At 52.3% G+C, this 16,247-nt stretch overlaps 1 protein-coding gene across 2 annotated transcripts in view; it reads right to left on the reverse strand.

Annotated features, from left to right (window-relative positions):
• Window positions 1–16,247, reverse strand: part of TBCD (tubulin folding cofactor D) — a 160,909-nt gene that overhangs the window by 122,239 nt on the left and 22,423 nt on the right. For both annotated transcript variants that reach the window (XM_059046889.2, XM_059046890.2), the window contains exons 8-9: window positions 1,799–1,844; window positions 179–311 (exon numbers count right to left, since the gene is read on the reverse strand). In XM_059046889.2, coding sequence (XP_058902872.1) covers window positions 179–311; window positions 1,799–1,844 — 179 coding nt within the window. The remainder of the gene's footprint in view (window positions 1–178; window positions 312–1,798; window positions 1,845–16,247) is intronic.

Genomic DNA, 16,247 nt, shown 5'->3' on the forward strand with positions numbered 1-16,247 from the left:
AAATTCTACCCGGGAGATGTGGGGTCAGAAAATAACCAAAAGAAAGGGTGTTCCTTTCAAAATCAGAAACACTGCTGAGACTGGGAAAAAAAGGAAAGCAGGAGGACACGTCAATCAGCCCGCTGTGTCCAGCCCCCCGACACACCCCGGCCACGCAGTCACCACTCAGTCCACCCACCTCCACTTGGCCACCTGGGGCTTCAGGAAGGTCAGGCCCAGCCGCTGCACGAGCTTCACCCCAAGCTTCCGGAGCAGGGTCTGGTTGCTGTCGTGGAGCCTGCAGTCGTCCAGGCACTGGAGAACGGTGGCAGCTGTGAACACAGCACGTCCCGCTCAGTTTGGTGGGAAGGGTTTGTGTCATCTCCCAAACGCACGAACCCCACCTGACACGCACGACACCAAAACCAGACACTTCCACAGGCCCCCCGACCCCAGTCAGTGTGGAGGCCTACATCTACGCTGGACCCCTTGAGCTCTGCTTCATAAAGACCCCTTCACCCCATGTCATTTACTACGTGCAGCTGGAGTCGGACCTGCCCAGCCCTCTCACTGTGAGCCACGGATCTAGAGATGGAACGCAGAGGAAGCCAGGGAGGGGACAGCGTCCTGGGCAGAGAGAGCGGGCACGTGCCTGGCGGGCGGAGCACATGCTGCAGGCCACGAGGACCATGCAGACAGGCTTGAGCATGAGGCTGCAAGAATGGGGAGGGGGCATTTCCCTCTACAAGCAGGGAAACTGTGTGATCGGGCCCCCCTGCTGTCAAGGCTATCTGGGGCAATGAGGAAGGCGTCGGGGGAAGCGGAGGCCAGGGGAGCACACAGGACCATGTTTCGTGTGAGACAAGGAGGCAGGCGTTCAAGACAAGTTGAAATGGCATCTGGGTAACTTCCCAAAAGACCCAAACGGCGCACAGTGACCAGCGTGGGTATAACTGACAGTAACTCAAGATGGACCTGGGATCTGTGTGTGCGAGCCCGTCGAGGACAACGTGTGACGATGCTGAATGGAGACTGCTCATGTTCTCAGGTGTGACAATGACATCAAGGTTATGTTTCCAAAAAGAGTCAACAGATGCCAGTGGAATGATAGGGTGTCTAGGTGGTGGGTGAAGGGGAGCATGGATGAAACAGGAGTTCCCATGAAATAAAAACCTGAAGCTTGTGATAGAAATATGAGAGATCACTATACCAGTCAGTCTTCCTGTATGTGTATGAAATGTTCCATGATGAAAACTGCAAGAAATAGACTCTACTACCTAAATCTGATTCATACATCTTCTAAAACATAGACTAAGAAATTTCTCTTGTTCCAGGGAGTAAGCCTTTCTGCAGCGAAAATCACTATACTGATTTTCATAAGTTGAGGTTCAATCTAAAATTAAGAGAATGAGGCAAAAAGGGCAAACAATGTAGCCATGGTGCTGTGAAGAATGCAGTTAGGACCCCAGGAAGCGAGCCAGAAACCTCAGGGCTTCATCTACATCCCAATGCCCCCAGGATCAAGACCAGACAGTCAGGGCATCAGGAACCCAGACCTCCTCCCTAAGAGGCCTGAGGCCTAACAGTCAGATTATTAACACACACACACACACACACACACACACACACACACACACACACACACACACACACACACACACAAAGAAGACTGAAAAAAAAAAAAAGAACTATGATAGTATCCAAATATAGCAAGTCACAGATTTTTGTGCCTGTGAATAAACTATTGAGGAGACACATTTGATCATAATTCAGGCAAACTCATGTCACAAACACACCCTCACTTACAAATAAACCTTACCGTAGGGTAAACAGTCTTCACGTTTTCCATGCTTAAATATCTGTGCCTTAAAAAAAAGAAAAAAAAACTCTATTAGAATTTGCAAATACATTTACAAATTTAAAACATAAATTATCAAAACAATTCATCGCATCTTCCAGGATTTTTATTCTAGACACTCGCCAGGAAATAGCAAGAGAACAGTTTCTGTACATGACGAAGAAAGGAATTACAAGAGAACGGAGAGGAAATCTTCCAAAGGGGCGACGTAAACCAGAGATGCAGCGGTGAGGCTGCGCTCACTGACACGCGCCCGCGTTGAAGTTAAGGGTGCTGGCCTGTAAGGAGAGTAGAGAATCGTACCGCGTTTCCATGACCAGCGTGTACCTGAAGGCACCAAAGGATGAGAGTTACAGGCCGAATTACCCCACACAAAGGTAAGGCGCCCACGTACTCATCCTCGTCCTGGGCCGGCAAAGGAGGAAGGGCCCTTCCTGCTTCTCACACACGTGGGGCCGGCAGGCTGTCAAAACCTCAAACACCCGGAGTCCTCAACCCGAAATTTTATCCTCCACTTTCAGCTCTGCCAAGACTTGGGGATCCAAGCCCTTAAACGAAGAACCCTAAAGCTGAGCAACTCTAAGAAAACAGCTAAGGAACTTCTTCTCCTTCCAGAATTACTATTTTAACTGGCAAGGTGAGACCACTTCTGTCTTAGACCGTCTGAAGGTATGTGGGCCCGACTGCACTGGACCCCGTCCCCCGACACCGGGTCCTGCTGGTGAAGGAGCTGCTCAGCCGAGGTGAAGAGTGTGAACACCATCCCAGACACTTAGTCAATGATGTTTCACGTGGAGACCGACAACCCGGGGAGGCCCTGGACACTCTGAGGCAGGCTCACAGGAGAACAGGCCACAGGGCTCAGACCCACAGGCCCGGGACATCCCAACACTCAAAGCACCGTGGAACCTCCCAGCCAGTGGCCCATGGCTCCACCGCCTCTCCCAGCACACGTGACAGAGGCCTCACCTCGCCAGCCCTGCTCTGGGCCTCTGCTGCAGAAGCCCCTCGGCGGACATCATGCTCTCCTTCGTGCTTTCTGCCCTTCTTCTCCCCCCAGCAACTCAACCCCGAAACCATGAGCCAGCCATCAGATTAGGGAGTTCAGGGCATTTCACTCCCCCACACCTTTCCGTGACCCACACTACAAGTGGAGAAGGACCCCCGGACATTCACGGGCCACATCTGAAACATCCCCATTTCATGACTGGTAAACCACTCCCAAAACACTTGAAATCTTTGTCTTTACAACCTGGGTTTATGGCGAGGGGGAAAGTCACCTGCATCCCCTAGCTTCTTCCTGGTGAACTTTTTTTTTTTTTTTAATTTATTTTATTTTTGTCTGCGCTGGGTCTTCATTACTGCGTGCGGGCCATCTCTGGTTGCAGCGAGTGGGGGCTACTCTTCGTTGAGATGTGCAGGCTTCTCATTGCGGTGGCTTCTCTTGTTGCGGAGCACGGGCTCTAGGAGCGCAGGTTCAGTTGTTGTGGCTCGTGGGCTCAGTAGTTGTGGCTCGTGGGCTCTAGAGCGCAGGCTCAGTAGTTGTGGTGCACGGGCTTAGCTGCTCCACGGCATGTGGGATCTTCCCGGACCAGAGATCGAACCCATGTCCCCTGCATTGGCACGTGGATTCTTAACCACTGAGCCACGAGGGAAGCCCCCTGGTGAACTTTTAAAGGAGTCAGGGAGGTGGCTTGGTGGAAAGGAAGGAGGAAATCATCCTGCAGCCGGTTGAGTCTGAGCAGGATGTGCGAGCCCCAGGGTGAGCCACCCACAGCCCTGGGCACAACGCCCGCTGCCCTCCTCCTGCAGCAGAGGCCACGAGAGCAACCCCATCTACGCTGGCCATCAGCCTCCTGCCCCGACTGCCACAACAGGACCAGTGGACTGGCTCAGAAGGACAGACACCCAAGCTAGTGGCCGTGGAGCTGGTCTGGGACCAGGAGTAAGGAAAGGGTGGGCCGCACCATGCAGCCCACCGCCGTCCCTCACCTGCTACGCATCCCTCCAGCTCCACCACAGCCTCCCCCAGAAGCCACGGCAGGCCTTCATACAGGACTCAGACAGTCCAGACCCCAGCAGTAAAGCTTATAGAACAGACCACTGTGGTTAGATATCTCTACCTTTAAAAAAACTAAATGTCAGGGTTCACATAAACAACCCGGATGCAACGGTCTCAGCTCCAAACTGCCTCACATACAAACCAGGACAGAGAACCTGGCCGAGGATGGGGCTTCACCGAGGGTCCAGCTCCTCCTCCAAGCAGGAGGCCCAGCCTGCAGGGCTGAGGGGGCGTCTCAGGGCTGGCCCAGCCCAGGTCACAGCGCCAGCGTGCCCTGCGGACACATACCACCTCCCCTCCGTTCTCGGGGCACAAAGCCATCCACACGGCCAGTGCCACTGCACACAAAGACAACCGGTGCCACAAGGAAACAGCTGACAACACGACAAGCACACAAGTTATGAAAACCACTCAGTCTCAATCAACTTTCAAAGTTATAGTAATTATATGCTTAAAAACACAAATAAATGTCTTGGTATAAAAATAACTAACATAAATTTTGCCAAATTTTCTAAAACTGTGAAGCACACTCTAGTACACCAACAGCTCTATGGTAGAAAACACCACCAGGAAGACTTAACATCTCAGCTGCTGAAGCACCAGAATCACTGCTGTCCTTTCTGAACCCTGCCCACCCCAAGCTCCGCGCTGAGTCCAGGCGGCAAGAGGGGAGGCCTTGCCATACCCAGCTGCATGGCGGACAGACACAGCCAGATTAACAGACATGAATGCACAGTTAAGCATCACTGAACTCAAAGTACCCACTCTGTGCTCTCTTCCAGTGGATACTACAATCAGAATTACTATCATGTGGGAAAAAAACAAAACTTTCTTTTGTTTTAAAAAGAAGTCCTCAAAATGGTATGCTGATTATGTAGAATACACACTGAAGTATTTACAGGCAGTGGAGTGATTTAATTTAAAACAGTTCAACAACACAAGTGTGGTTGTATATTTTATTTTAATATACACACGTATACATAAAAATAAAGTCAGGGATTCAAGGACTTCACAAAAGAGCCTACAGAAACTAAAAGGATAACAAAGGGATTCTATAAACAACTTTACAACAACAAATTAGACGGGACTTCCCTAGTGGCGCAGTGGTTAAGAATCTGCCTGCCAACGCAGGGGACACGGGTTTGAGCCCTGGTCCGGGAAGATCCCACATGCCGAAGAGCAACTAAGCCCGTGTGCCACAACTACTGAGCCTGCCCTCTAGAGCCCGCAAGCCACAACTACTGAAGCCCACACGCCCTAGAGCCCATGCTCCACAACAAGAGAAGCCACAGCAGCGAGAAGCCCACACACCGCAACGAAGAGTAGTCCCTCCTCGCCGCAACTAGAGAAAGTCCGTGTGCAGCAACGAGACCCAATGCAGCCAAAAATAACTAAATATATATTTATTTTTAAAAAAAATTAGACAACCCAAAGGAAGTGGACAAATTTCAAGACAAATTCCAAATAAGCAAAAATGACTTAAGAAATAGAAAATCTGGGCTTCCCTGGTGGTGCAGTGGTTGAGAGTCCACCTGCCGATGCAGAGAACATGGGTTCGTACCCCGGTCTGGGAAGATCCCACATGCCATGGAGTGGCTGGACCTGTGAGCAATGGTCGCTGAGCCTGCATGTCCAGAGCCTGTACTCCGAAACGGAGAGGCCACAGCAGTGAGAGGCCCGCATACCGCAAAAAAAAAAAAAAAAAAAAAAAAAGAAAAAAAGAAATAGAAAATCTGAATAGACTTGGATCATGTAAAGAAATTTAAATTAGTACTTTAGAATCTTTCCATAAAGAAAACCCCAGGCCCACATGGCTTCACTAATGAATTCTAGCAAACATTTAAGGAAAAAATACATCCTACATAAACTTCAAGAAAACAGAGGAGGAACAATTCCCGGTCCTCACCTGATACAAAAGCCACAGACATCACAAGAAAACCGCAGATCAACATCCCTCATGAACAAACATAAAAAAATCCTTAGGACTTCCCTGGTGGCCCAGTGGTTAAGACTCCACACTCCCAATGCAGGGGCCCTGGGTTCGACCCCTGGTCAGGGAACTAGATCCCACATGCACGCTACAACTAAGGAGCCAGCAAGCTGCAACTAAGACCTGAAGCAACCAAATAAAATAAATAAATTAATTAAATAAAATATATTTTTTTAATCCTTAACAAAATACTAGCAAAATGAATCCAGGAACATACTAAATGGATTTTACTCCATGACCAAATGGGATTTATTCTCCATTTTCAAGGAATGCAAGGCTAGTTTAACATTCAAAAATTGATTTATATAATACATCGTATTAGCAGAATAGAGAACAAAAACATACAATCAGCTCAGTAAAAGCAAAAAAACAGCACCTGACAAAATCCAACACCCATTCATGATAAAAGCTCCCCATCAACTACAAATAGAAGGGAACTTCCTCAATATGATAAAGAGCATCTATGAAAACCACAGGTGGTATCATACTTAATGGTAAAAGACTGAACACTTTCCCCTAAATAAATAGCAAGAAATCGCAACAAATTTTCAATGGAGTGGTGAGAAGGTGCTCCACCCTAGAAGCGGGGCTACAAGAGGAGGATCCAGCTTGTCCCAGGTGACCCAGAGGGGCTCCAGAGAGTCAGCAAAAACACAGAGCAGAATCTTCCAGAAGGGTGGAAGGAGGTCTAAGCAATCAACAAAATAAATTAGAAGTAGACTATATTAAGGGCTAGTGAAGAAAAGAAAAAGATAAGCAAACTACAAGAAAATCAAAACCGTACAAGTTGTGGTCCACATATGAAAGAAACAAAAATAAGACAGGGGGCTTCCCTGGTGGCGCAGTGGTTGAGAGTCCGCCTGCCAATGCAGGGGACGCGGGTTCGTGCCCCGGTCCAGGAAGATCCCACATGCCGCGGAGCGGCTGCGCCTGTGAGCCATGGCCGCTGAGCCTGCGCGTCCGGAGCTTGTGCTCCGCAACGGGAGAGGCCACAACAGTGAGAGGCCCGCATACCGCAAAAAAAAAAAAATAAAAGACAGGATTCTGACCAACGGGAATGTTGGAAAGCAGACTCCATCTGACATTAATACCAGGCACAACGCTCCTTCATAAGGACCCTGGGACTGCAGAGCAGAAAATGAACCCCTGTCATGAATGTTATTGACTATAAAAATTACAAACCAATAATTAGCCCAAGACTTAAAGAAGGATACAGAACGGAAGGGAGATGCTGCGAACTCGTATCACGTACAAGTGAATGCACAAAGGCACTGGCTGAGAAGAAGCAACGGGCGAGGCAGGCAGCAGGGGAGGAAAAGCACCGTGACATCCTCTTACAAAGAGGGGTGGGATCGGGAGACCCTGTGGAGAGGGGATGGCAGCGGAAACAGGTCCAGAGCACCTAAAAGCAGTGACATTGTCAACAAAGCTGGGAGATGGCAGGAGGGCGTCAGCAAGCCAGCAGACGGGCTGGAGCACATCGTGCAGGAGGAAGGGGCAGCAAGCACCCCCGGCACAAAGCGGGCTGTGTCTCCAGGAGAAGGCGCTGTGCTGACAAGAGCCGACAAGGGCTGATGTGTTTTCATCACCAAGCCTCTGGACTGCGTAATCTCTTCACCAAGTGTAGAATAAAAATGATTTTTCAAAGAAGAAGGAGCTCCTCCTACTCTACCCACTGAATGTGCTGAGGATTCTCCACGAATGTCGTACAGAGAAGCATCCAGACCCCTGACCACCTGTGTGACGGGCCAGGAAGGCTCCCTCTCTGAATCTCAGTTTCCTCAGTAAACGACATGGGGCAGTGATGGTACCAGTTCGCTGAGCCACTCAGAGAATAAAATGCAAATGAACATAAAACGCATTATATTAACCAATGAGATCAGAATTGTCTCCTACCAGGTAAATACAGACATATTCCTTTCGTTTGTCTGAAAACTATTTTCTTTTAAGAACTCTTCCCTAGGTTTCATTTACAAAATTTAAAGTTACCTTACTCCATGTAAATTCAAATGCATCCAATTTAATACACTTTAGACATAAGTCATCCATTTTCAGAACAATTACTCCTGAGCAGAAACACTTGGTTCCTTCCATGCGGGGACTTGGAATCTGGGAGGGAGCCAAAAGCACCAAAATGCCCACTTACAGTCTGCAGACCAGTGGTGCGATGGGGTCCACACCACGTGGGATGAGATGCCTAACAGTGCCGGGTGGGGGGCCGGGGGGGGGTCAAAAACAAACCTCACGGAGAAGCTTCCCTTCAGCAGCTCTCAGCACAGGGACAAGGTCTACCGATGGGCACCCCATGCAGGCGGGCCACGGGTACATTGTTCTACTGGAGCATCGGGTCAGATGGGCACGCTGGCCAGCTCACCCCCCTCACTCCTGGCAGCTTTGTTATGAATAGAGCAGAGCCTCCTTTTACTCTCAAATACACAGTGTGGATAAAAATCACACAGTCACCCTGTGTGGCAAGTTCTCTGACCTCCTCCCCTCCACAGCCGGGATCTCTGGGGTCAATGCCTCCCTCCCTGGGGCCAGGGGTCTTCCAGCTGCCGCAACCAACAGAGCCAGGCGGAAGCAACACTGTGACTGCCAAGCCCAGGACCCTCTGCCTGGGACGCTCCCCCTGGAAACCCAGTAGCCAGTGCAGAGGCGCCACGCAGGAGGCACAGTCCACAGGCCCAGCTGAGCCTAACCCTTCTAGTCACCCACACAGTGCGGGCTTTTCAGGCAAGGCCCTTGGCAGCAAGGGGCAGAGACAAGCCCCACCCCCGGCCCACGCCCTGGCCTGTCGGGACCCACAGAATCCACACACAACAGCTACTGTGCGAAGCCACAGGCTTAGGGGGTGGCTTGTCCACGACAGACACAACTCCCTCCTCGGGATCCGTGTGAGGGACTGAAATCTCACCCTGCAGGCACCACCCCGGCAGCAGCGTGCGGGACACATGGGGAGGCCACTCTCAACGTGCGGGAAGCTGAGGGGGGGGCGCCTAGACCGGGGCCGACGGTCTGCAGGGGGAGGGAGGCTGGACAGGCAACGGCAGGAAAGAGAACTGACAGCACCTGGTGACCACTTAAACCCTCTTTGGTCTCATTCACTAATAAATAATAAGAATTTAAAATAGGAGGAAAGGCCCCAAATGCTCTCCCACATGAACACCCTTCATTTGCCAAATTCCTTACAAAGTCTAAGGAAGAGAAAAGAACAAGTAGTGAAGACCTCCCAGGACAACTGTCACTGACACAGCCCGCCACTGGGCATGGGCAGATGGTGACAGGCCCCCATGGTCGCCACCCCACAGAGGGGACCAGCCCCGAGGCCAGGCTGCAGGCCACTGTCTGGACCAAAGGGGACCCAATCCCCCATCTTTTATGGGTTCAAGGTGGATTCTTTTTATCCGTACACTTTTCCTGACCTTGAAACCCACAGGATTTCCCAGGGGCGGGGGGGTGCTCTGTACGCACAAAGGCAAAGGTCACAGGAGTTACGGACTCTCCCGTGAACAGACTCAGAAGGGCTAAAGGGATGAAAAGGAACGAAAATCAGAGGGCCAGGGCTTTGATTTTGTTTCTTGGTCTATTTTTCCACGTAAAGTAGGGCTGTTTTCACTGCCCTTCCCTCCTGAGAGCACACGGTCCAACCCAGCATGTGCAGAGAACAGTGACCCCCAGCAACGGGAGAAAGCGGCTGACAGAAATGCTCTGATCTTCAGATGGTCAGGCGGATCCACCAGCCAAGCCACTAAATGGGGAGTGTACCCCATTTTTCATGGAAGCATAAAACATGAGCCAACTGAAAACCACCAGCTGGACGCACACACTCCATACAAGCCATCACACCACAGAGAGACGAGACCATATAGCACGCCCATCTGAGGAGAGATGACCCCCAGGTCTGTTCCTGTTGTTCTAGAAACCAGCACAGCACAAAGTGCAAACAAACGCATTTCTCAGTAATCACTCTAAACCACCACACCTTCCAATCACTACCCACCCAAGCCAGCTCTTCTGCACCGTGCAACCAGCTTCCCTCCCCGGGGCATGTTCTCCAGCTGTAAATCACAGGCTATCGGCTGTTGAGAGCAAGTCCGCCCGGCTGCCAAGCAGGAGATGCTGGTCTGAGGCCCCTGAAGGCACCACTGAGTCAAGGGCAAGAAAAGCAGCTCCACCCTAGGCCCTTGGGAGGAAGGGGCCCACATCACACGGCTCAGGGGTGCCACTCACGAGCACCCAAGAATCACCCTGTGAGCTGATAAACACTGGCACCGCGGGGCACCTCACCACATGGCGGCCCCATCGCCAGTCCCTCGGGAAGACGCGACATCACAGACACACCGACCAGCGGACAGGATGGGGCTCAGGCAGGGCAAGCTCCCCTGTCCTGTGCTCCGGAGTCCTGTCCCAGGGCAACAGAGGGGACCACGCCCCAGCATCACAGCTGTTCCTGGATGTGCACACACAAAGGGGACAAAACGTAAACAGAAAGGACCATCAGCACTGACACAAGTTTCAGGCTGGACGCCACTCCAGAGCGTGACTGATGGTCCTCGCTGGAGCCACAGAGCCGAGCCAGGACTAAACCTTCCACGGAAGGCAACGAAGCCCAACAGCCTGGCGCCCTTTGAGTAACACCCAAGGGCGCTATACAGACAAATTCTCTTAACTCACGCTCCAGGCCCCCCTTCCCTGCAGGTCAGAGGAGAAGAACCCCACCACCTGCACCACCCTCCGCCCCGCCCACCCTGACACACACACACACACACACACACACGCACACACGCATGCACACACGCGCGCGCGTGACTACTGGCTTGCAAAAATAAAAGGGAGGGGGAGGGCCACCACCACCCCAAGAAATGACAGTAACCTGAAACTGTACAGTGGAGCACTAAGAAATACAGAAGGACAACCGGCCTGATAGGCCGTGCCCACCAGACTGCGCTCAGGACCAGGCCTGAGGGAGGGGAGGCGGCAAGCCAGCCCAACCAGAGGCACCTCCCACCCCAAGAAGAAGCAAGACATCTGTTTTCTCGAGAGGGTGCCTGGTTTACTTCCTCAGGACTGCATTCGTTAAGGGGAAAACAAAAAACTTCCAAATGTGGAAAAATTTTAGTTGTTGAAATTGAGTTTTCAATGGCTAGGATAAACAGCTGACTATTATCAGCTAGGACCCAGAATGAAAAAAATACAATTCTGATAAAATACACTTATATCAAGTAAACTATAAAGGATTTTAAGTACACAAATATGTAAATAAAAATTAACTTCAAAAAGAAATGTTTAAATGATCAAAATAATCACATTAGTTTTATCTTCCCATTATGTGTTAAATCTTTTTTCCTAACCTAACAGTGAAATCCCAATCATAAACACACACCTTCACAGGAGGGGAGACGGCCTGGCCCGCCCCAGTCCCTGACTGCAGCTGCCTGCGTCCTGTCTGGAAGATGAGGCTGCACGATGCACAAGAGCCCAGAGGACACGTGATGACTGTGACCTCCTGTTTTCAGATGTCAATCTGCTCATAACGACGTATTCCACCACCTTATTATCTACCCAGCTTCCTCAAATGTTCTAAACAGCCCCCGCGGAAGTCAGGATCCTAATAACAAGCTACATTAAGATGTTCCCGTTTAAATGACCCCTCCTAGACGCTGGCGTTTGGGCTGCCTGTGGTCCTACTACTCAGAGGGGCTCAGCTTTCCAGGGCAGGGGGCGGACGACTGGGAGGCCACTCGGGGTGGCCCTCGTCCAGCCCACCCACCCCCAAGACAGCATGGTCAGACTCTACAAACCATGAGCAACCACACAAAGGTACAGGGAAAACCAGGCTTTCTACCGCCCCTAATACAGGAATTTCAAACACCATGAAGCAAAAAAAGCGAAAAGCTCTTGCCTTAAAAGGGTCAGAATCAGTCTGAAGAGCAGCAAAGCTGCTGCCATACCTCGACCTCCACTATGGGAAGAGCAAGGCTGAGGACGGCAAAGACCTGCAGGAACAATCTTGGAGGGAGAGCCAGGGCAGTCGACTCCAGCCCCTCCCAAACATGCCTTGTTAGGACCACCTACTCAGTGATAACGATTCTTCAGATAAACATCGATTCTCAGTCGATTCACAAGTACCAAAGACACTGCTCATACATCTCCTATTTGCCTAACAAAGTGACGTGTAAAGGATGCAAAAGGCACAATTCCTGCCACAGAAACTTAGAAACCATCGACATAAAGCCTGCAGTTCCCAGAGCAGAGGTCAGAGGAGGAGGCTGTGACACACAGGGGAGCGAGCGTCCCGAGAAGGGCTGGCTCAGGCGCAGGAAGTGGCAGGGGTCGTGCTCTGCTGCCAAGCCCAGGGGAAGGAGGGGGCTCTGTGCGGAAGTGAGACAAGAGGAGACACAAGGAGGAAAGGCAGGAAGAGCCTCGCCCGGGACCAGATGGGCAGAGCTGAGCCCACTGACGGGCTTTGACAGGGCAGGCGACCTGGGCAGCAGAAAGGAGCATGGGACCCAGAACACCCAGAGGAGGTGTCACTGCCCAGAAGGACCCTCCAGGCTGGGCCAGCCCCTGAACGGAGGGAGGGCAGCAGCAGGCAAATGGCTGAGAGGACCCTGGACAGGGTGGAGGATGGGCCAGGGATGCGGCCAGCACAGCCCGGCAAGCACTGGACCAGTAAAGGAGGGCAGGGCCGTGGAGACGCCTCAAGCCACCTCCCCACCTTGGGGCTCGGCCCTGGACTTAGCCTGTGAGAGCACAGACAGCGCCGGCCGGCATCCTCCTCTGCAGCCGGGTCTCACGCAACTCAGGTGGAAGGAGGGAAAAGCCACAGCACAAGACGTTACCTTGACCTGCGGAGCCTGAAGCACAATCAGGTGCACAGAACCAGGGCTCTGGGACCAAGGACAGAAACCAAGGACTGAGGTCAGTGGAGAATCGGGCACAGACAGAGCCTGAGGGTCCCCTGCACTGGAAGGAAGGTGAGGGTGACCGGGCAGCCAGGTAAGTGGGGGCTATGAGGTGGGGCACCATGGTGGAGGGACACTGGCCAAGCAGTCTGCATTTGTCTCACAGAGCACAGCGCTCTGTGTTTGTCTCTCATCCAAGAGGCAAAGGCACTGCAATGGCCAAGCCCCTTCCCGTGCAAGCGTGGGCCCAGGCTGGCTGCCTGCAAGCACACACCTGTCCAGCAGGACACGTCACCCCATCACACAGCAGGTGTACAAACCAGGCCGCCGGTAAACGGAGACAAGCCTCACACCGTGCGTGTTCTAACAAGACCCGTGCACTGGGCAGCCCGCCACGCATAAAACAGAGTCACGTGAAATTCAAGCAGCCTCAGAGTTGGCTGCTCCACATCTTAGACCCCCAAGGAAACTGAAGATGCCTTATTTCACCTGAATCCTACAGGAGCACATGAACATTACATAAACATGCACACCCTGAAAATGGTCACATTCAAATGGTTCTACCATGTTTTCCTCCACCGGAAACCATGCCCCAGGCAAGTGCTATGACTAAAAAGCCCAGTTTGGTTAATTTGTCCTCTGGCCAAACAACTTTAATGAAACCACAGGGTGCCGTTTCCAAAGAATCCTGAAAGAACAGGAATCAAAGCCACATGAGAGATGTTCCGGGTAAGCAAGTGCCTTCTCTTCACGTTCAAAGATGAGCTCATGCCATGCTCTGAGGCCAGAGGCCTGCTGCTTCCCTTGCACAGACGGTGGGCATGGAGAGGGGCTGCCCCCGCTGGGATCTCAGGTGCTGCTGTAGGACCCGCTCCCCCCTGGGGGGCAGAGCCAACACGTCTGGAGTCTGGGGCGCGCATCTGGGGTGCAGCCTGCCCATCCGAGGGTGCGGGCCACCTGCTCGACAGCCACCCTGACCTGGACACGAGGCTCCTCCACATCCTTAAACCACATGCCAAACCAGGGCCTCCGCCCTCCCCACAAGGGGCTCAGGCTGTGGAACTGTGGGCATCTACCGTCTTCACTTCCCTGGTCTTCAATCTTGTTTGTGACTGCTTTACCCTTTAACAAGGTGTACTTGTGACAGTGACAGAACGGATAAAAGAACCCTCACCGTGAAGCGGGGACAACCCCAGCAGCTGGCAAACAGAATGGCGCGCCCTGTCCGCTGCCCGCCCTCAGGAAGCACACAGAGCCACCTGTCAGTCAGTCTCCAATCTGAGGAGCCAGAGCGGAGACGGCACGCCTGCCAGCGTGAGCAGAGCGCAGCAAGTTCAAATGACCACCAGCCTCAACTTTTAATATTGTTTCCCTTCCTTGAATTTCCTAGATTTCCATTAATCCTAATGCTTAAAGAGGGACTAAACCAAAGGGTGTTTCAAAGATCTACAGTAAAGAGGCCTTCCAATGAAATGAAGTTGCCAAACACTTATTTCCCTGCCAGAGGGTTAAAAATCATCCCTGCAAGAGGAATAGGCTTCAAGGGAAATAAAAACCAAGCGCCAGTTTCGACGGTACTTGTTACGAGTCCACCTGTTTCGCCTAACCCACACTAATGAGCAGGTGGATAGAATGAAGCCAAGTGCATCCAAGGAGGCAGACGCAATCCTGAAGCGCAGCACACCTGCAGGTTTCATCATGCACAGCAGACACCCAGCCTCCCCGTTCAGGTCTGACAGGCTCATGGCGAAACCGCTCCCGCCCGAGAGAGTTCAGCACCAACACTGTTTCCTCCTGCCCGGGCGGCAGTAGCAGCAATTAAACCAAATTTCGCCTTCCAAAAAAGGAAAGGAAAGAACGTGCATGATTCCAGAAAGACCCTGGGTTTTCCAGAGGAAGCACTGGGCTTCTGAAGCCTCTAGAAGGATGCTCCTGCCCTGGAAGCTGTGGGAGGGCCAGGCCTCCCCTCCCCTGGCAGGGCTCTTACACCAGGTGGTACCCTCACTGAGGGCGCATCTCCCCAACAGCTCCGGGGTGCGGCTGCCAAAGGGCCTCGGCCCCGCAGGGCTTCCTCCTCTGGGTCGACAAGAGGGCAGGGACACTGGGTTCAACTCTGCTAAGCCTTTGGGAAAATCATTTTATTCCTCAGGAGGAAGAGAAAACGGAGGCCTTCTCTCCTCCTGAGTGTCAAACGGGGGGACGTTCCAATAAAAAGCACTTCCCCACTCATGGCCAGTGAAGGGGCCAGAAGGAGGGCAGCAGCGGGCTTGCCAACACCTGTGCCCCACCCGGGGAAGAAGGAACAGAACTTGGGAACAGGGTTTCCCTGGTGGCACAGTGGTTAAGAATCCGCCTGCCAATGCAGGGAACACAGGTTCAATCCCTGGTCCGGGAAGATCACACATGCCGCACAGCAACTAAGCCTGTGCGCCACAACTACTGAGCCTGAGCTCTAGAGCCCGCGAGCCACAACTACTGAAGCCCGGGCGCCTAGAGTCTGTGCTCTGCAACGAGAAGCCACTGCAGTGAGAAGTCCTCACACCGCAATGAAAAGTAGCCCCCGCTCGCCGCAACTAAAGCCCACATACAGCAATGAAAACCCAACATAGCCAAAAATAAAATAAATTAAAATAAATCAAGTTTTTTAAAAAAGAACTTGGGAACAACCTAGTGACAAGCAGTAAGAGGATCAAAAACGTTAAAAAAAGAAAAAAAAAAAAAAAGGACCCGTGGGCCCAACCACAGCAGAACTGGGCAGAGAAGTGGCCCCACGACCTTCTCAAGCCAAAAAAGCACTGGCACCCCCCAGGACTCTCGCTGGTGGCCTGAACGCACAGGCCTGCCGCTGCCAGTCCAGGCAGGGGTTACACAGGCCTCGCCAGCTGCAGGCCCCAGGGGTGGTCACTGCTGGCTCCAGCCCCATGGTGGAGGCACCTGTGGCTCAGCTACCCTGACCTGAACACAGCAATGGCCTCTGGAGAGGCAGCTTCCCGGCCAGTGGGGCCTGGAAGGCGACCCCAGGAGCCTGTCAAGGATACAGATTCCAGGCTGGAGGGAAGGAGGTCTAAAGCAGGACAAAAGTGAGTCAGGAAGCAGCACCAGCGTCTGGGCAGGTCTACCCTGCAAGGCCAAGTGGACTGACAGGCTCGGCCGTGTTCGTCAGACCCTTGTTTCTCTGTGACCTAAGACTTCTCAATGTGACTCATGCAAAAAACTAAGAATCCACTTACACTCAAACTTTCAAATAAACCACCTCAGCTGCATCCACCCATCCTTCACCAGGGCTGGATACCCTGCACTACCTCCCTCCCCCAACCCGCCCAGGACCCCTGCAGCGATGGCCTGGTGACCAAGACCACCCCCTCCCCTCTTGTCAACACTCAGCACCATTCCTGGCCAGCCACCTCCAGCACTGACCCCCATCATAGCAATAAAGTTCTCCTTAAGCACCTT

This window comes from Kogia breviceps, chromosome 19 (assembly GCF_026419965.1).
Source record: "Kogia breviceps isolate mKogBre1 chromosome 19, mKogBre1 haplotype 1, whole genome shotgun sequence".
Taxonomy (NCBI): Eukaryota; Metazoa; Chordata; class Mammalia; order Artiodactyla; family Physeteridae; genus Kogia; species Kogia breviceps.